The 21,733-nt window shown below is 48.5% G+C and overlaps 1 protein-coding gene across 1 annotated transcript in view; it reads left to right on the forward strand.

Annotated features, from left to right (window-relative positions):
- LOC134934157 (uncharacterized) overlaps positions 1–21,733 on the forward strand; it is an 83,051-nt gene that overhangs the window by 21,146 nt on the left and 40,172 nt on the right. Inside the window, exons 3-7 of the mRNA XM_063929655.1 lie at positions 12,015–12,096; positions 15,570–15,629; positions 15,795–15,830; positions 15,904–16,028; positions 17,185–17,427. Of these exons, the coding sequence (XP_063785725.1) occupies positions 12,015–12,096; positions 15,570–15,629; positions 15,795–15,830; positions 15,904–16,028; positions 17,185–17,427 (546 nt within the window). The remainder of the gene's footprint in view (positions 1–12,014; positions 12,097–15,569; positions 15,630–15,794; positions 15,831–15,903; positions 16,029–17,184; positions 17,428–21,733) is intronic.

Below are 21,733 nucleotides of genomic sequence, written 5' to 3' on the forward strand. Positions count from 1 at the left end.
CCCTCGCTCACCATGACACAGATATACACCGCCTCTCACAGGACTGGTCCGGATACACCCTCGCTCACCATGACACAGATATACACCGCCTCTCACAGGACTGGTCCGGATACACCCTCGCTCACCATGACACAGATATACACCGCCTCTCACAGGACCGGTCCGGATACACCCTCGCTCACCATGACACAGATATACACCGCCTATTACAGGACTGGTCCGGATACACCCTCGCTCACCATGACACAGATATACACCGCTCTCACAGGACTGGTCCGGATACACCCTCGCTCACCATGACACAGATATACACCGCCTCTCACAGGACTGGACCGGATACACCCTCGCTCACCATGACACAGATATACACCGCCTCTCACAGGACTGGTCCGGATACACCCTCGCTCACCATGACACAGATATACACCGCTCTCACAGGACTGGTCCGGATACACCCTCGCTCACCATGACACAGATATACACCGCCTCTCACAAGACTGGTCCGGATACACCCTCACTCACCATGACACAGATATACACCGCCTCTCACAGGACTGGTCCGGATACACCCTCGCTCACCATGACACAGATATACACCGCCTCTCACAGGACTGGTCCGGATACACCCTCGCTCACCATGACATAGATATACACCGCCTCACACAGGACTGGTCCGGATACACCCTCACTCACCATGACACAGATATACACCGCCTCTCACAGGACTGGTCCGGATACACCCTCACTCACCATGACACAGATATACACCGCCTCTCACAGGACTGGTCCGGATACAACCTCGCTCACCATGACACAGATATACACCGCTCTCACAGGACTGGTCCGGATACACCCTCGCTCACCATGACACAGATATACACCGCCTCTCACAGGACTGGTCCGGAAACACCCTCGCTCACCATGACACAGATATACACCGCCTCTCACAGGACTGGTCCGGATACACCCTCGCTCACCATGACACAGATATACACCGCTCTCACAGGACTGGTCCGGATACACCCTCGCTCACCATGACACAGATATACACCGCCTCTCACAGGACTGGTCCGGATACACCCTCGCTCACCATGACACAGATATACACCGCTCTCACAGGACTGGTCCGGATACACCCTCGCTCACAATGACACAGATATACACCGCCTCTCACAGGACTGGTCCGGATACACCCTCGCTCACCATGACACAGATATACACCGCCTATTACAGGACTGGTCCGGATACACCCTCGCTCACCATGGCACAGATATACACCGCTCTCACAGGACTGGACCGGATACACCCTCGCTCACCATGGCACAGATATACACCGCTCTCACAGGACTGGACCGGATACATCCTCGCTCACCATGACACAGATATACACCGCCTCTCACAGGACTGGTCCGGATACACCCTCGCTCAACAAGACACAGATATACACCGCCTCTCACAGGACTTGTCCGGATACACCCTCTCTCACCATGACACAGATATACACCGCCTCTCACAGGACTGGTCCGGATACACCTTCGCTCACCATGACACAGATATACACCGCCTCTCACAGGACCGGTCCGGATACACCCTCGCTCACCATGACACAGATATACACCGCCTCTCACAGGACTGGTCCGGATACACCCTCGCTCACCATGATACAGATATACACCGCCTCTCACAGGACTGGTCCGGATACACCCTCGCTCACCATGACACAGATATACACCGCCTCTCACAGGACCGGTCCGGATACACCCTCGCTCACCATGACACAGATATACACCGCCTCTCACATGACTGGTCTGGATACACCCTCGCTCACCATGACACAGATATACACCGCCTCTCACAGGACTGGTCCGGATACACCCTCGCTCACCATGATACAGATATACACCGCCTCTCACAGGACTGGTCCGGATACACCCTCGCTCACCATGACACAGATATACACTGCCTCTCACAGGACTGGTCCGGATACACCCTCGCTCACCATGACACAGATATACACCGCTCTCACAGGACTGGTCCGGATACACCCTCGCTCACCATGACACAGATATACACCGCCTCTCACAGGACTGGTCCGGATACACCCTCGCTCACCATGACACAGATATACACCGCCTCTCACAGGACTGGTCCGGATACACCCTCGCTCACCATGACACAGATATACACCGCCTCTCACAGGACCGGTCCGGATACACCCTCGCTCACCATGACACAGATATACACCGCCTATTACAGGACTGGTCCGGATACACCCTCGCTCACCATGACACATATATACACCGCCTCTCACAGGACTGGTCCGGATACACCCTCGCTCACCATGACACAGATATAGACCGCTCTCACAGGACTGGTCCGGATACACCCTCACTCACCATGACACAGATATACACCGCCTCTCACAGGACCGGTCCGGATACACCCTCGCTCACCATGACACAGATATACACCGCCTCTCACAGGACTGGTCCGGATACACCCTCACTCACCATGACACAGATATACACCGCCTCTCACAGGACTGGTCCGGATACACCCTCGCTCACCATGACACAGATATACACTGCCTCTCACAGGACTGGTCCGGATACACCCTCGCTCACCATGACACAGATATACACCGCTCTCACAGGACTGGTCCGGATACACCCTCGCTCACCATGACACAGATATACACCGCCTTTCACAGGACTGGTCCGGATACACCCTTGCCCACCATGACACAGATATACACCGCCTCTCACAGGACTGGTCCGGATACACCCTCACTCACCATGACACAGATATACACCACCTCTCACAGGACTGTTCTGGATACACCCTCGCTCACCATGACACAGATATACACCGCCTCTCACAGGACTGGTCTGGATACACCCTCACTCACCATGACACAGATATACACCGCCTCTCACAGGACTGGTCCGGATACACCCTCACTCACCATGACACAGATATACACCGCCTTTCACAGGACTGGTCCGGATACACCCTCGCTCACCATGACACAGATATACACCGCCTTTCAGAGGACTGGTCCGGATACACCCTCGCTCACCATGACACAGATATACACCGCCTCTCACAGGACTGGTCCGGATACACCATTGCTCACCATGACACAGATATACACCGCCTCTCACAGGACTGGTCTGGATACACCCTCGCTCACCATGACACAGATATACACCGCCTCTCACAGGACTGGTCCGGATACACCCTCGCTCACCATCACACAGATATACACCGCCTCTCACAGGACCGGTCTGGATACACCCTCGCTCACCATGACACAGATATACACCGCCTCTCACAGGACTGGTCCGGATACACCCTCGCTCACCATGACACAGATATACACTGCCTCTCACAGGTCTGGTCCGGATACACCCTCGTTCACCATGACACAGATATACACCGCCTCTCACAGGACTGGTTCGGATACACCCTCGCTCACCATGGCACATATATACACCGCCTCTCACAGATCTGGTCCGGATACACCCTCGCTCACCATGACACCGATGTACACCGCTATCACAGGACTGGTCCGGATACACCCTCGCTCACCATGACACAGATATACACCGCCTCTCACAGGACTGGTCCGTATACACCCTCGCTCACCATGACACAGATATACCCCGCCTCTCACAGGACTTTGCCGGATACACCCTCACTCACCATGACACAGATATACACCGCCTCTCACAGGACTGGTCCGGATACACCCTCGCTCACCATCACACAGATATACACCGCCTCTCACAGGACTGGTCCGGATACACCCTCGATCACCATGATACAGATATACACCGCCTCTCACAGGACTGGTCCGGATACATCCTCGCTCACCATGACACAGATATACACCGCCTCTCACAGGACTGGTCCGGATACACCCTCACTCACCATGACACAGATATACACCGCCTCTCACAGGACTGGTCCGGATACACCCTCGCTCACCATGACACAGATATACACCGCCTCTCACAGGACTGGTCCGGATACACCCTCGCTCACCATGACATAGATATACACCGCCTCACACAGGACTGGTCCGGATACACCCTCACTCACCATGACACAGATATACACCGCCTCTCACAGGACTGGTCTGGATACACCCTCACTCACCATGACACAGATATACACCGCCTCTCACAGGACTGGTCCGGATACACCCTCGCTCACCATGACACAGATATACACCGCTCTCACAGGACTGGTCCGGATACACCCTCGCTCACCATGACACAGATATACACCGCCTCTCACAGGACTGGTCCGGATACACCCTCGCTCACCATGACACAGATATACACCGCCTATTACAGGACTGGTCCGGATACACCCTCGCTCACCATGACACAGATATACACCGCCTCTCACAGGACTGGTCCGGATACACCCTCACTCACCATGACACAGATATACACCGCCTCTCACAGGACTGGTCCGGATACACCCTCGCTCACCATGACACAGATATACACCGCCTCTCACAGGACTGGTCCGGATACACCCTCGCTCACCATGACACAGATATACACCGCCTATTACAGGACTGGTCCGGATACACCCTCGCTCACCATGGCACAGATATACACCGCTTCTCACAGGACTGGTCCAGATACACCCTCGCTCACCATGATACAGATATACACCGCCTCTCACAGGACTGGTCCGGATACACCCTCGCTCACCATGAAACAGATATACACCGCCTCTCACAGGACTGGTCCGGATACACCCTCGCTCACCATGACACAGATATACACCGCCTCTCACAGGACTGGTCTGGATACACCCTCGCTCACCATGACACAGATATACACCGCCTCTCACAAGACTGGTCCGGATACACCCTCACTCACCATGACACAGATATACACCGCCTCTCACAGGACTGGTCTGGATACACCCTCGCTCACCATGGCACAGATATACACCGCTCTCACAGGACTGGACCGGATACATCCTCGCTCACCATGACACAGATATACACCGCCTCTCACAGGACTGGTCCGGATACACCCTCGCTCACCATGACACAGATATACACCGCCTCTCACAGGACTGGTCCGGATACACCCTCGCTCACCATGACACAGATATACACCGCCTCTCACAGGACTACACTCTTTATTTGCTAAACTACTTTAGGGATTGTTAGTTGACTTTTGGATTCACAGTTAATCTATTTAATCTACGGTCCATTTATCAGTGCTCTCTTCATACACACTTCTAATTCTTCCACTACCAATGGTAACAATATTATATAATATCATACAGTGGTAATATACATGTGACTGTTGACATGATGCAATATCAGATTAGATTCAAAGTACATATCAGTGAATGCGTCTTTGTACAAACTGGCGCCGACACATTCAATTTTTTACAGACACACTTCTTCCGCTTTGTGTTCAGGCTAAACCTGTATATAGCCTAACAGGCTGTGTCATTTGTGTGTGTGTGTTTGGCCCAGATTTATCAAGTCTTGGAGAGTGATAAATTGCAAGGTGATAAAGTACCAGCCAATCAGCTCCTAACTGTCATTTTTTTTAAACACAGCCTGTAACATGGCAGCTAGGAGCTGATGGGTTGTTGTTTTTTTGTCACCGGGCAATAGATCACTCTCCAAGGCTTGATAAATCTGGGCCTTTGTGAGAGTAGTGTAGGTTTTCTCTCTCAGTGGGGTATATTTACTAAGGTCCCGATTTTGACCGAGATGCCGTTTTTTCTTCAAAGTGTCATCTCGGTAATTTACTAAGCAAAAAATCACGGCAGTGATGAGGGCATTCGTAATATTTTGGAAGTCCTAGGAAAAAATCACGAATCAATACACCATCGGTCAAATACGCCTGCAATTTGGTTGAAATCGGGAATTTACTAAAAAGTGCAAAACACAAACACTGCCGACAATAGCCAAACACTGCCGTGATAAAATACAAATCGTGAAAAAGTGCTAAAAAAAAACAGACCTGCTTTTTTATCCCGTGTTTGTATAGGCATGCAGGGATCCATGAGATCCGTGCATGTTTTTCAGTGGGAAGGGGGGGGGGGGAAATGTTTTAATTTAAAAAAAAAAAATGCGTGGGGTCCCCCTCCTAAACCAAACCAGCCTCGGGCTCTTTGAGCCGGCCCTGGTTGCAAAAATATGGGGAAAAAATTGACAGGGGTTCCCCCATATTTAAACAACCAGCACCGGGCTCTGCGCCTGGTCCTGGTTCCAAAAATACGGGGGACAAAAAGAGTAGGGGTCCCCCGTATTTTTGAAACCAGCACCGGGCTCCACTAGCTGGACAGATAATGCCACAGCCGGGGGTCACTTTTATACAGTGCCTTGCGGCCGTGGCATCAAATATCCAACTAGTCACCCCTGGCCGGGGTACCCTGGGGGAGTGGGACCCCTTCAATCAAGGGGTCGTCCCCCCCAGCCACCCAAGGGCCAGGGGTGAAGCCCGAGGCTGTCCCCCCCATCCAATGGGCTGCGGATGGGGGGCTGATAGCCTTTGTTGAAAGTTATGAATATTGGCCCTCATTCCGAGTTGTTCGCTCGGTAAATTTCATCGCATCGCAGCGATTTTCCGCTTAGTGCGCATGCGCAATGTCCGCACTGCGACTGCGCCAAGTAAATTTGCTATGAAGTTAGGATTTTTACTCACGGCTTTTTCTTCGCTCAGGCGATCGTAGTGTGATTGACAGGAAATGGGTGTTTCTGGGCGGAAACAGGCCGTTTTATGGGCGTGTGGGAAAAAACGCTACCGTTTCCGGAAAAAACGCAGGAGTGGCTGGAGAAACGGGGGAGTGTCTGGGCGAACGCTGGGTGTGTTTGTGAAGTCAAACCAGGAACGACAAGCACTGAACTGATCGCAGATGCCGAGTAAGTCTGAAGCTACTCTGAAACTGCTAAGAAGTTTGTAATCGCAAAATTGCGAATACGTCGTTCGCAATTTTAGGATTCTAAGATTCACTCCCAGTAGGCGGCGGCTTAGCGTGAGCAACTTTGCTAAAATCGCCTTGCGAGCGAACAACTCGGAATGACCTCCATTGTTTTTAGTAGCAGTACTACAAGTCCCAGCAAGCCTCCCCCGCAAGCTGGTACTTGGAGAACCACAAGTACCAGCATGCGGCGGAAAACCAGGCCCGCTGGTACCTGTAGTACTACTACTAAAAAAATACCCCAATAAAGACATTACACACACACCTTGAAAGTATAACTTTAATGCATACATACACACCACCATATACACATACTTACCTTATGTTCACACGAGGGTTGGTCCTCTTCTCCAGTAGAATCCATGGTGTACCTGTTGAAAAAATTCAACTCACCAAATCCAGTGTAGAGGGCTCCTCGGATAATCCATTTGTAATCCACGTACTTGTAAAAATAAAAAAACGGGACACCCGACCACGAACTGAAAGGGGCCCCATGTTTTCACATGGGACCCCTTTCCCCGAATGCCAGGAACCCACTCTGACTTCTGTCTAAGTGGGTTTCTTCAGCCAATCAGGGAGCGCCACGTTGTGGCACCCTCCTGATCGGCTGTGTGCTCCTGTCCTGTCTGACAGGCGGCACACGGCAGTGTTAAAATGTAGCGCCTATGCGCTCCATTATAACCAATGGTGGGAACTTTGTGGTAATTTTTTTTACAAGGTGCACAATGAAGCCCAGCACGGATCTCTCAGATCCGGCCGAGATTCATTGTATTAAAGTCGGCAGTGTTTTACAAGTCACTCACTCACTGCCTAAAAAAACGAATGACATCGACATCGGAAAAACCGAAAATGCAGAATACGGCAGCTTAGTAAATTAGTCGTAATCAATTCAAAAAGTTGCATATTTACACTTTCGATGTCATTCGTGATTGAACTTTGACCTCAAACGGGAAAATACGATTCTTAGTAAATTTACCCCAGTGTGTGTCTTGTCTGTCTTCTTTGTGTTCATTTATTATTCATTTAGATTAGGGGTGGGCAACATGCGGCCCGCGGGACGGATGCGGCCCGCGAACCGATTCTGCCTGGCCCGCTGTCCCATACCACTGTGCAATGACAAGCGGCCCGGCTGAGCCGCTTGTCATTGCGCTACGAAGCTCCGAGACGCAGCGCCGCTGAGGAAATACCCGGTCTGCTGACCGGGATTTCCTCTGTGACATCAGGCGCTGGGCGGCATAGGGGCGGAGCCACGGCAGGAGAGTGCAGCGGGTAGCAGCAGCGGCTCTGCGCAGCGGGCAGCGGATCTGGCAGGGAAGGTGGATAATCTGGGCAGCAGATCTGCCACAGTGAAAAAAACACATCTAAGGTAAAGCTGCTATATGGGTACGGGGTGGGGGGGGGAGGAGGAGGGCGGGGGGGAGAGGAGGAGGAGGAGGGAGAGTGGAGAGGAGGGGGGTAGAGACTGCTGTATAGGTTCAGGGGAAGGGGTGAAGGGGGGTATTGACTGCTATGTGGGTTCAGGGGTGGGGGAAGGGGGGTAGAGACTACTATATGGGTTTAAGGGAGAGGGGAGCTGTGAATACGATTGATAACAGCATTACACAGGATGCTGTTTGTTTGTTTGTTTTCAGCAGTTTTTTTTTTTTTTTTTTTTTATTACTGGATATGTTTTTTAAGCCAAGTACCCACGGGCCGATTTGGGAGAGATGTGTGCTGAGCGAACCGCTCAGCACACATTTCTCCTGCCGCTCAGCACAGCGCGATCTGTGCTGACCGTGCGGGGGGAGACGAGGGGGGGCGATCACTTCACCCAGCGGGTGAAGTGAGCGACCCGCTAGATTGGCCTGCATGCAATCTAGCAGCAGCGATAGCGATGTGCGGGGCCGCGCATCGCTATCGCTGAGGGGGCTACACACATGGTGTGTGTGTTTTTACAGTTATATATATACATATGTATATATATATATATATATGTATATAATACTAGGGCCCTCATTCCGAGTTGTTCGCTCGCAAGGCGAATGTAGCAGAGTTACACACGCTAAGCCGCCGCCTACTGGGAGTGAATCTTAGCTTCTTAAAATTGCGACCGACGTACGCGCAATATTGCGATTACAAACGAGTTAGCAGTTTCAGAGTAGCTCCAGACTTACTCTGCCTGTGCGATCATTTCAGTGCTTGTCGTTCCTGGTTGACGTCACAAACACACCCAGCGTTCGCCCAGGCACTCCCACCGTTTCCCCGGCCACTCCTGCGTTTTTTCCGGAAACGGTAGCGTTTTCAGCCACACGCCCCTGAAACGCCGTGTATCCGCCCAGTAACACCCATTTCCTGTCAATCACATTACGATCGCCGGAGCGAAGAAAAAGCCGTGAGTAAAAATACTTTCTTCATAGTAAAGTTACTTGGCGCAGTCGCAGTGCGAACATTGCGCATGCGTACTAAGCGGATTTTCACTGCGATGCGATGAAAAATACCGAGCGAACAACTCGGAATGAGGGCCTATGTTTTTATAGTTATATATATATATATATATATATAATGGATGGAGACAGGCGGCACTCAAGCAGCCTCAAATAGAGTGAAAAAAGCGGTCCGTTTATTGATCCATATTGGATCAATAAACGGACCGCTTTTTTCACTCTATTTGAGTCTGCTTGAGTGCCGCCTGTCTCCATCCATTATATTGAGGATCAGCATTGTTTCTCTAGGAGGGCACTGCAGCACATTGCCATTTGGAGAGGGAGTGCCGGGATTACTACACTTTGTGTATATATATATAAAAAAACTATGGGCCTAATTCAGATCTGATCGCTAGGGTGTGATTTTTGCACTGCTACGATCAGGTAGTCACCGCCTACAGGGGGAGGAGGGTAATCGCATGTGCAGGAGAGCTGCAGAAACAGAAGTTTGTGCAGTCTCTGCGCAGCCCAGAACTTACTCTTCCAGTGGGATGATCGGGGCCGGAGCTGACGTCAGAAACCCTCCCTCCAAACGCCTGGTCTCTCCTGCATTTTTCCGTGCACTCCTCTAAACCGGTCAGTTACCACCCACAAACGGCCTCTTTCTGTCAATCACCTTGCGATCGCCTGTACGATCGCTTTGTTCGCACCATCCCATCACTGCCCGACGCTCTCCAGCGCGGCGGACCGACGTGCCTGCGCACTGCAATGCATGCGCAGTTCAGACCCGATCATCTGCTGTGCGAAAATACACAGCTGCGACCGGGTCAGAATTGGGCCCTATAACGGGTCTTATTTTTCAGCAACTGCTGACTAAGAAGCTGATTCAGACCTGATCACTGTGCTGCAAATTTTGCTGTCCTGCGTTCGGGTAGTCGCCGCCCCCAGGGGGAATGTAAATTCACCCGTGCAAGTGTACGATCGTATGTGTACGCAGAGCTGCAAAAATCTACTTTGTGCAGTCTCTGCGCAGCCCAGGACTTACTCCTACAAATATTTGTCATTCATATTAGTCCCCGCCCATGTGTGTGGCCCTCGAACATTCACTGGAAGTGTTAAGCGGCCCCCCAGCTGAAATAATTGCCCACCCCTGATTTAGATGGAGGGGTAGAGGGGAAGGAGCAGAGCGGACTCACATGCCAAAACCCTGAGCACGCATCTCCGCTCCAATGACTTGCTGACACTATGTTTACATGTCAGCAAAATTACCATTAAAATGTGCAAATGGGTGTGGATTAGTAGATGAACAAGGTTATGGCCGACAGTCAATTGGACGACATCATATGGTCGACAGGTAAAAAAAGGTCAATATTGGGACAGGTCGACAGGACAGTGGTCAACACACATAGGGTTGACAAGTGTTATTTGGATTTTTTTAAGCCAAATCTTGTATATTTCGTGTCATGTGACTACCATCGGTACAAACGTGTATCCACGTGGGCTTCTCTTCTAAAGGTGACAGGGTCTAATTCAGATCTGATCGCAGCAGCAAATTTGTAAGCTAATGGGCAAAACCCTCATTCCGAGTTGTTCGCTCGCTAGTTGCTTTTAGCAGCATTGCACACGCTAGGCCGCTGCCCTCTGGGAGTGTATCTTAGCTTAGCAGAATAGCGAACGAAAGATTAGCAGAACTGCTCGAAAAAATTTCCTGCAGTTTCTGAGTAGCTCCAGATCTACTCCTAGACTGCGATCACTGCAGACTGTTTAGTTCCTGCTTTGACGTCACAAACACGCCCAGCGTTCGGCCAGCCACTCCCCCGTTTCTCCAGCCACTCCTGCGTTTTAGCCTGACACGCCTGCGTTTTTTAGCACACTCCCGGAAACTGGTCAGTTCCCCCCCAGAAACACCCACTTCCTGTCAGTCACTCCCCGATCAGCAGAACGACTGAAAAGCGTCGCTCGCCCGTGTAAAATTGCATAGTTTTGTGTGAAATTACTTGGCGCGTGCGCCCTGCGGCCCATACGCATGCGCAGAACAGCCTGATCGCTATGCTGCGAAAAACGGCAGCGAGCGATCAACTCAGAATGACCCCCCATGTACACTGCAGGGGGGGCAGATGTAACATGTGCAGAGAGAGTTAGATTTGGGTCGGTTATATTGTTTCTGTGCAGGGTAAATACTGGCTGCTTTATGTTTAGACTGCAATTTAGATTTCAGTTTGAACACACCCCACCCAAATCTAACTCTCTCTGCACATGTTACATCTGCCCCACCTGCAGTGCACATGGTTTTGCCCAACTGCTAACGAATTTGCTGCTGAGATCAGATGTGGCGCGGCGGCCATTTTTCAGAGTCCTGCACATGCGCTGTGCCAGAGTCTACAGCGCTCAGATCGCTAGCAGCGGCGCGACGGCTACGGGAGAGGAGGGGACCCACACACGGAGTCTGCACACGGGTCCCCTCCTCTCTAGAGACGCCCCTGACTGCATCACACCCTTTATGGCAACCCACCACCACCTCCTGCATCACCCAGCACTATGTCGCCCTAACCAGATAGTCTGTAACTATGATATGAAGCCATGTAGTTTATAGTAATAGAGGATAACACAATAACATACACTGAATATCCTGCCTTGCAGATCTTTTATCAGAATGTCTGGGAAAAGCACCAGTTTCTATATCAGAAGCTGACGGAGGAGAGGAGACGTCACCGGCGCTCAGGTAATGGGGAGGTTATCCCTAGGAACACCAGCCCTATATGATGCCCTAGGCAAGATTTTGGCTGGTGCCCCCTAGCACCGCCGCTAGTTCTGCAGGAGATGCCTGGCATGAGGTAGCTGGCAGCTCTGCTAACGTCGGGCGCCTTTTGTTTATGAAAATGCATCTTATTTGCATTACTATGTGGCTAGGACGCACACGCAGCTTCTGCTGATTAAAATGATATGCGGCATGCCTATATTCTGTGTGCGACTGCGGCTGTATCTGCATACGAAATGCTACATTACAGTGATTTCCAGGAATACACTGCAACGTAGCATTTTGTATGCAGATACAGCCGCAGTCACACACAGAATATAGGCATGCCACATATCATTTTAATCAGCAGAAGCTGCTGGTGCCCCTAAGCATACCAAATGCCCTAGGCATTTGCCTAGTTTGCCTATGCCTAAGGCCGGCTCTGCTCCCTGTACTAGGTTAGGACCAGACTTTAGTCCTTGTTCTTGGACCATTCCAAAGCTCTTGATAAATGCTGCTAAAATGCTCTTAAATCACTAAAAGAAAGTAAGAAGAAGAAAAAAAGCCACTTTTATTAAAAAACCACCCCTGGTGTTCTTACCATGGCGATCAATCATAGAATAAATCTCAATGAATTTCCGTTAGTATCAGGATATGTGCCGAGTCATTAATTCGCAGCTGCGCTTTCCTTTCTCTAAATACTTTTTGCGGTAGCAATGACTTCAGCCCCCACGGGTTAGTTTTGGAGGAATTTTAGCCTGTACCTCCTTACTGCTTCTACTCATGGATGTTGGTGGTTTTCTTGCATGGACATCTGCTACAGGACTTGTCACAATATTTCTGCTGGATTCAGGTCTGGATTTTGACTCGGCCATCCCAAAATGTCAAATTTCTCCTATAACAGACCTTTTTTTTTTTTTACAGAGTGACTTGTGTTCATGGTCGTTGTCCTGTTGCAAGACCCACCTTCTGTCCAGCTTCTTCACAAAGGCTAGCCTTATATTCTCCTGACACATTATAGTTCCATTAATGAGAGCAAGCCATCATGGCCCCTACCCGTTATATTGCTACCACCATGTTTCATGGTTGGGGTGAGGTTCTTGAGTTGGTATGCAGTGTTTGGGTTTCACCAAACTTTTTATATTAGACTCAACCATCCACAGAGTATTCATCTAGTTCTGGCTCATCCAGATGGTCTTCATCAAACTTGGACAGCAATGTTCCTATTGATGAGTACCAGCTTCCGATACAAAGTTTTTGTCATTACCCTGTGTTTCGTAGTCACATGTGGCTTATTCTGGCCAGGGGACATGGCAGGAAATTGCAGGTCCAGGCTTCAACATAGAGCCAAAGGCTCCCATGCCTTTAATCAGCTTTCCCCCCACAAAGTGATGTCATGACTAATTCCCTTTCTGGCTTGTTAATTAACCCCAGGGTACATATCAGTTTCACCAGTATAACTTTTCACCTAAGTTTAAATACCTGTACATAATTTCCCATGTGTAACAGCTACATGTTCACATTAAACTATATTATTTAAGCTATAAAATGAATGTCATCACAATTGTCCTGGGATGTGTGATTGGTTAGATACCTAATTTCTCTCAAACCATATGTCCTAGATGCCCCCAAACCACACCAGTCCAGCGTACAGACTTCAGGTATATTACTATAATTTCTGGAATTCCTAGCTGTTATAGAAATATACAGTTTATGTCCAAAACAGATAAAATATGGTGATCCCTGATTATGGTAACACCTTGTAACCAGACTGAAGCTTAAATACTCCTGCTGTGTTGGAACCGAAAGAGCATCCTCAAGTAATCTAGTGACAAAGGCTGTAGGTTTACCAATCTCCCTCACCTGGGGCACCTGATCTGCAGAGGTATATGTATTATTGCTGACAGGATGCCATATGTGATATACGTTTAAATGAAACTAATCAACCTTCCATCTCACGCTTCCTCAGTGATTTACATGCTAATGAAAAACCTTCCATGGACTTTACATTCAATAAGCTTTGATATTCCTTGCTTAGGAGAGCAGTGGTGAATAGACGCTGTATGCTATATTGTCCCTCCATGGAGCCATGAAAAGTTGGGAGGTATACTTTGAGGAGAGTAACAATGGTGTTCAATTTTGCCCATTTGTACACTGTTTGCCCGTCTGGCAGGAGCTGAAGGGCAATATTTTTAGAAATCATTTTGTAACTTTTTTCAGTCTGATGAGCATCAACAACTCTTTTTCTGAGGTCCTCATAAATCTCCTGTGATCTAGGCATGACATATATACCGCAGAAACCTCTCTTGACGGAGGCATGGCATGTGTTCCTTAAAAATCTCCTTTGATCAAGGCGTGGCATGTGTACTCAGAAATCTCCTTTGATTGAGGCATGAACTCATTCCTCAGCAGTCACATATAATTGAGACACGGCATACACTCACCAGAAATCTATGATGGGGGCATGGCATGTGTTTGACAGAGATCTCCTAAGATGGAGGCATGAAGTCTGGTCCTCAGAATTATCAATGATGGAGGCATAGCATGTGTTCCTCAGAAATCTCAGTTGACCTAGGTATGGCGTGCATTTCTTCGAAATCTCCTATGATTGAGGCATGGCGGTATGGCATGTGTTCATCAGAACTCTCCTATGATGGAGGCATGGCATGTGTTCCTCAGAAAACTTATTTGATGGAGGCATGGCATGTGTTCCTCCGAAATCTCCTATGACGGAGGCATAGCATGTGTTCATTAAAAATCTCCTATAAAAGATGCATGACATGTTCTTTTTATGGAGGCATGGCACGAGTTCCTCAGACAACTCCATTCATCGTGGCATGGCATGTGTTCCTCAGAACTCTCTTATGAAGGAGGCATGGCATGTGTTCCTCAAAAAACTTCTTTGATGGAGGCATGGCATGAGTTCCTCAGAAATCTTTATTAATCTAGGCATGGCATTTATTCACAAAACTTGAGGTGAAGTCAAAACTTTAGTAGTGAAAACTCAAGTTCATGGGTTTTTTTTTTAAATAGGGTAGTGCCACCCGAATTCACAGCTCATACTGCAGTTATCCCATTGATTGACACTCCTGACTCTAATTATCCCCATAACTGTACTGGTAAAACTAGCTTTTTCCAACAAAAAAATCTAATGTTGGGTTGGATCATTCTAATTAATTAATCACACCAGTTCTTTGAGATGTTCAGATAAACAGGTTCCAGCATATGTGATAAATTAGTCCCGTGAGATGTTCTTATAACAGGATCCCAATGTATGAACATCTCACAGGACAATGATGTGCTGGAACCCTCTTATAAGGATATTTCACAGGACTGGTGGGTCTAGCTGGAGAACCAGAGCATGAAGATAGAAATCAAACCTTCCACAGGTCAACTTGTGTCTATGTCATGATGTCAGGTAATATTTAACCATTTCCATTTTTTTTATTATTTCCCAGCAAAGGATAAGAAGAATCGACCAAATAATCGTAAACCAATTTTAGCAGCTCATTACGAAGGTAATTCTTTCTTTATAGAGACATAACATGGTGGCTCCATCATAAAGCCTGATGATTATGGCCTATATATTACACAGCAACACTTAGACTTCATCTAACATATCTCTTATTGTTGCATTGCTTAATCCCACATTACATATTTATCCTTTCCTTATGACTTTACAGTTAAACCAGCGAAGGGAGGAACACAGATGAATGTGGGTAAGTAGTGCAAAGCTATATTTCTCTCTCATTTCAATGTGGAAACGAAAACTTATCATCTCTACTGTTGCAGATTCCGATGGTACTATCCGGTACTGGACTGAGGTCCCAAGGAACTCGACCAGCCCCGTCAAATATAATGATGCAAGTGGGGAGTTTATTGTGAGCCAGAAAGGGCTGTACTATCTGTATTGCCAGGTGAGGGGTCTAACATCCTGGGGGTTCTCTGTCCTCTTCTTCAGCACTCACTCCTCCATCCACAGTATTCTCACACTTCATCCATCTAGAAGAGCTACGGACAACATCTTCTCATCTTAGTAAACCTCACTCAACTTTCAAACCCTCACTCAACATCTTCCCTGCTTACTAAACCCCATGTACTCTGTTTACTAGATATTCAGTTACAAGACTGTAATAACTACCACCCAACCCATCAACCAATTTCATCATGCGGTTCTCCTTTCTTTAACCTATCTCCAGTCATATAGTATGTACTACCAACCCCTCTATCAAATGGCAGTGCCTCCTACGAGCCATCTTATCAACTTCATTCCCTCTCACTCCTATTTTTCTCGGATGCTGCCTACAGCAACCAATGAGAGTCCAGTCTTCTAGAAGGTTCTAGATAAATGAGAAATAGAATCTGATTGGTTGCTATGGCCAACATTCCTTCTTAAATAGAACTCTCATCTTAGTAAATTTACCCCGTAGTCTAGGATTTAGGCACATGTGAGAACAGTGCGATTGCTGTGCATTGAGTCAAGCTCACAGTGTATATTATTAAATATATACAATACTGTGCAAAAGTTTTAGGCGGGTGTTGAAAAAAATGCTTTTGAAGGCATAGGGTGGTCACACCAAATATTGATTTGATTTAGATTTCTCGTCTTTTCGTTCACTTTGCACAGCAGGTGTGTGGGGTTTGGGAGGGGCGAGCACAGGACTCCGCCCCTCCACCGTCACGCAGTATATATAAAGCAGCTGAGCTGGATATCTGCCCCCTCCTCACCCACAACATCTGCAGACCCAGCACCGACCCCTCCTCCTCCCAATCACCGCACTGCTCACATCTCCCTGCAGTATCACTTTCACCTGTGACGGCTTGCAGCATACAAAGAGGTCATTTGGTCCATCGGGCACCCTCTAGTGGCTGCCAGTACACATATATATATATATATATATATATATACCCTCCTTCTTTCTTTCATCCTGCATGTGTCATCACCCTGTCCCTCTTTCACTGTCTTCCACAACCTCAGGTATATACACCCTACTTACTGTCCTTCTTCCGGTGGGTTAACGTTTTAAGATTGTGTCCTTATTTCCACCAATCTCTTCATGCCTGCCCTTCTAGGTGCATTTCAATGAGGACCGCAGCAGCTACATCAAGCTGGACCTACACTTGGATGGCAATCTGATATTCCGTTGCCTGCAAGAATTCTCTGCTACCGCCGCCAGTATCGGTGACCCCAAACTAAAGACTTGCAGCGTTTCGGGGCTTGTGGTCCTCCAACCCCGCAAATCCCTTCGTATCAGCACCCTCCCCAAGGCCAGCCTGCGGGTAGATCATTTTCTCACATACTTTGGACTCTTCCAGGTGCACTGAAGCTTGGCTTTGTAGGGGGGTGGAAGAGGAACGAGAGAGAGAATTTCTGTCCTCTTCTAGACTATAAGACTCCATATTTGGACTATAGGCACCAGAGGACATTCTGGAGGACGCACCTCAAATGAGGAATTACAGAGATTGGATGCACTGTAATCCCAGATGCTGGATAGACGGAACATTAACCAATAAATAGTAACACATCCAAAAAACGAGAAGACCACAACCAGATATAAACCACTATGTGCTTCAATTCTAGTTCAGCATATCAAAGAGGAAGTCTAGAATGTATTTATAGTCCTAACCTGGCACGAGATCAAGACTCCAGAATGTGCTGCAGATCACACCATGGGAATCACGGGCTGGGCAATGTGACAGTGGATCCAAATTTAGAAGATATTGGGTTCCACAGTGAATGGGAAAGGTAGGTCCTTGATGCACCACAAAGGACAAGACTGCAAACAGTGGAGGCAATGCAAGTGACAATGTGGCTTCATCAGGCTCAGGGTCACTGCAACCAATGAGAAAGCAGAACTGGCCACTGTGCGAAACATAAATTCACATGGTAAGGGAAATGCAAACGACAGGTGCCCTGAGTTGCCGGCAGCAAGCGGAGGCGGTTAGGAATGAAGGAACTAGAAAGCAGGCGAGGGAAGACTGTGCTACTCAGATAAGTGAACCACAGTCGGTTTTAGAGTTCTTCTTATTACTATCCACTGTGCTGTTTATTGTGGGAAATATGGTTTGCTGTTCTGCAGCTACAGTATGTAGGCACCAGGCCAACGCGTGTCTACAAGACAACCAAACATGTGCAATGCAGACAATGGGACGCCGGGCCTGACACAGAGGTGAACGCAGTGCCGATGATTGCGCAGTTGAGTGATTATTGGCTACTGCGCATGCACGAAAAGTCCAGAAAACCACGATGGCGCATTCGCCCCCCTTTTGCGTGCAGAGCCACCAGCAATACCGCTGGTGGTGCACAACCATGGGTGTTCCAGGGTGGTTCCTGGGAGGTGGCCTAAAGTGTTTGCAAAAAAAAAAAAAGTCCGTCTCCACGGGCGTGCTGTGGGAGTGCCACGGGTTTGTCAGGGAACGCGGTTGTACTCCCAAATGCAGATCCACAGCCACGGAGGCCATGTTTGAATGAATTTCAGAAGCAAACACTGAGCGGGACATAGGCTGTTGGTGCACAGTTGGTGGAGCGGTCAGAACCACAGATGCAGGTGCACTGTAAAATGGGCAGCTCAGGGCTCGCACTCTCCGTTGCACGCTGATGCACAGGGGAAAGGCATATTCCATATTATGGCTCCCTGTAGCATCCACCCCTCAATCAGGCCCACGGATCGTAAGCGGAAAATAAATGATGCGTGTCACAGTTTTACAAGGGGCAGGATCTACGGGAACCAACATGGATTATAACCCCCAGGGACAGAAATGGAAGAAGACATCCGGTCAAGATCTGTCCGACTCGGAATCAGCTGGAGATAGGCCAAAATGAATAAAATGCCTAATACATGTGGAAATTGCGCAGCTTGCTAAAATTGTCTATATCGGCCATGCACGGAGCTGTGCGGGATTCAGAGCCACGGCCAATAATGTTAGAAGACCCCACTGTACCCAGTTAATAGTTTTTGTACCCCTATTGGGATGAAATTAGCCATCGGCACACGTGGTCCATGCTGCCTGACCATGTGCTCTGTGCGTGCCGCAATCCGCGGAGCACTGTCCCCGGTCTGTGTGCGTTGCTAATGAAACGCCAGCAGCCAAAACTCACACTCACTTCCTGCGTGCACTACTGTACTTATACCCCGCAGGCCTCAGAACTAATCCCGAGACATTCCTGCAGAGCCAAAGACGCAGGACAAGACATGAACGTGCACAAAAGCCTTTAGTGTGTGTGTGTGTGTGTGTGTGTGTGTGTGTGTGTGTGTGTGTGTGTGTGTGTGTGTGTGTGTGTGTGTGTGTGTGTGTGTGTGTGATATATATCTCGGGACTATAGGCCACACATTATAACTATATAATAACAGGACACATTGCTGGGACTGCAAAGACACAAAGGAGGAATTAAAGGTCCGGCAGGATCAGGCTATCCGGAACTTGAATGTGCATCCGGTCGCTGCGCAGTGTCCTGCTTCCCACCAGACCCCACTGCAATCCCCCCAGATCACTGCTCAGGCCGTTCCCGATCACCACTCTTGTGTACAGGTCATAACCTGGTATTTGCTGAATTCATATATTGCTGATCACTTTATATTAAAACTATATTTTATACATAGCTGGGTGTTGCAATTACTGACTCTTATCTACACAAACGTAGATGAAGTGTCACATCTGAATTTTCTGTCTGTGTTATTTATTAATTTATTTCCATTTATTTCTATAGTGCACACAAATTCCGCAGCGCACAAATATATTCCTGCACCAGTGGAGCTTGCAATCTATACTGTATACTGTACACACGCACTAGGGTTAATTTTTGTCTGAAACCTATTAACCTACCAGGTCTATTTTTGGATTGTGGGAGGAAACCGGAGCACCCGGATGGAACACGCGCAGGGCACAGAGAGAGAACATACAAACTCCACACAGTTAGGGCCGTGCTGGGAACCGAGCCCAATGCCTCAGTACTGTGAGGCCATATGCTAACCATCACACCAATCCAATATATTACACTGTTCTGATATTGGGCATCAGCCTACAAAACCAATGAGACACCAATTACTGATGCCGGCACGTGGTCAGATCACCGGCGTTTCTATCATAATTGCACACATTGCACCCATATTTTCATACTCCGAAGTCCACCGCCGGGCACTGGAGCAGCAGCCGTCGCTGCCAAATAAAAAACACATTAAAAATGGCCGCCGCGCATGCGCGGTTTGACTTTTGTCTCCAAAACGTGGCGGGCGCCATGTTTCGGAAGACCTGCGCATGTGCAGTAGACTGAGAGCAGGGGTACCACTCAGAGTGTACACACAGGCCCCCTCCTCTCTTAAGATACCCCTGGGTCAGATCCTGCAGCTGGGAGGGAAGGAGAGGTTGCTGTGGCCCCAGCGGGGTCTGTGCTCGGGGCCCGAGCTCTCAGATCACAGCTGGCATCCACTGGAGCCTGTGGGTCGGTCAGAGAATGACAACACACATTTTTCAGGAATCTGGTGACGGTGACGGTGAGGAACCTCAATCATTTTGAAAAAGTTGCCTCTCATGTGGGTAATAATGGAGCAACTTATAGCACCGTTTCCGCCGCATGCATGTCTGACTCTACTTTGGAGAGGTCACACAATAGGACAACTCTCACGCTGCACTGTGCCCGTGTTAGGGCCGCACCGGCTGCAATAACACATAGGGGAGGACCTATCAAACCTTGGATAGAGCACCAACCAATCAGCTTCTGTCATTTTACAGTGTTTGAAAAATGACAGAAGCTGATTGGTTTGTATTCTGGGCCTGATTCTTATTTGTAAGTAAAGCAAAAAAATACAAGGAACTGGCCAAAACCATGCTGCACTGCAGGGGGGGGGGGCAGATGTAACACGTGCAGAGAGAGTTAGATTTGGGTGGAGTGTGTTCAAATTGATATCTAAATTGAAGTAAAAATAAACCTGTCTAACCTGTGCGGGCTACATGCAAAAGCAGCCAGTATTTACCCTGCACAGAAACAATAGAAATGTATTTGCTTCCATTGCATTCCAAAATGGTTCGTTCCAGACAGTTACTTGCTTTTTTCTTTGCTTTACTTACAAACATGATTCGGGCCCTTTATCTCTCTCCCACATAGAACAGTTATAAAGCATTAATGCAATGATTTCTTATCCCAGGCTTAAGTAAGCTGGTGTCCTCCAGCTTTTTGGGGTACTACAAATCCCAGAATCACCAGCCAGCAATTTCTATTCTCTGAATCAACTGCAATCAGATCTTAATAAAGTATTTTTCTTTTCTTTAATTTTATTGAAGCATGTCCTAAGTCTTGGCGAGAGATAAAGTGGACGGCGATAAAGTAGCAACCAATCAGCTCCTGTCATTTTTTTTACACACAGCCTGTAACACGCCAGTTAGGAGCTGATTGGTTGAGACTTTATCTCTCTCCAAGGATTAGCACATAAGACCCCTAAGTGGCGAGTGACATATCTTCAGATTTGAGTCCGAAATCAGCGTATCACCGGGTACGCCCAAAGACAACGCAATAGGTCCGCCCTCAAAGACGCACGTCTGGGACAGGAGGGAACCTCTGTCAGTCCGATCAATTACCTCCTTAATGGTTCAAAAGGTCAGTTCCCTGGAAGAATAAGTCAGCATT

The sequence above is a fragment of the Pseudophryne corroboree genome, chromosome 6 (assembly GCF_028390025.1).
Source record: "Pseudophryne corroboree isolate aPseCor3 chromosome 6, aPseCor3.hap2, whole genome shotgun sequence".
NCBI lineage: Eukaryota > Metazoa > Chordata > Amphibia > Anura > Myobatrachidae > Pseudophryne > Pseudophryne corroboree.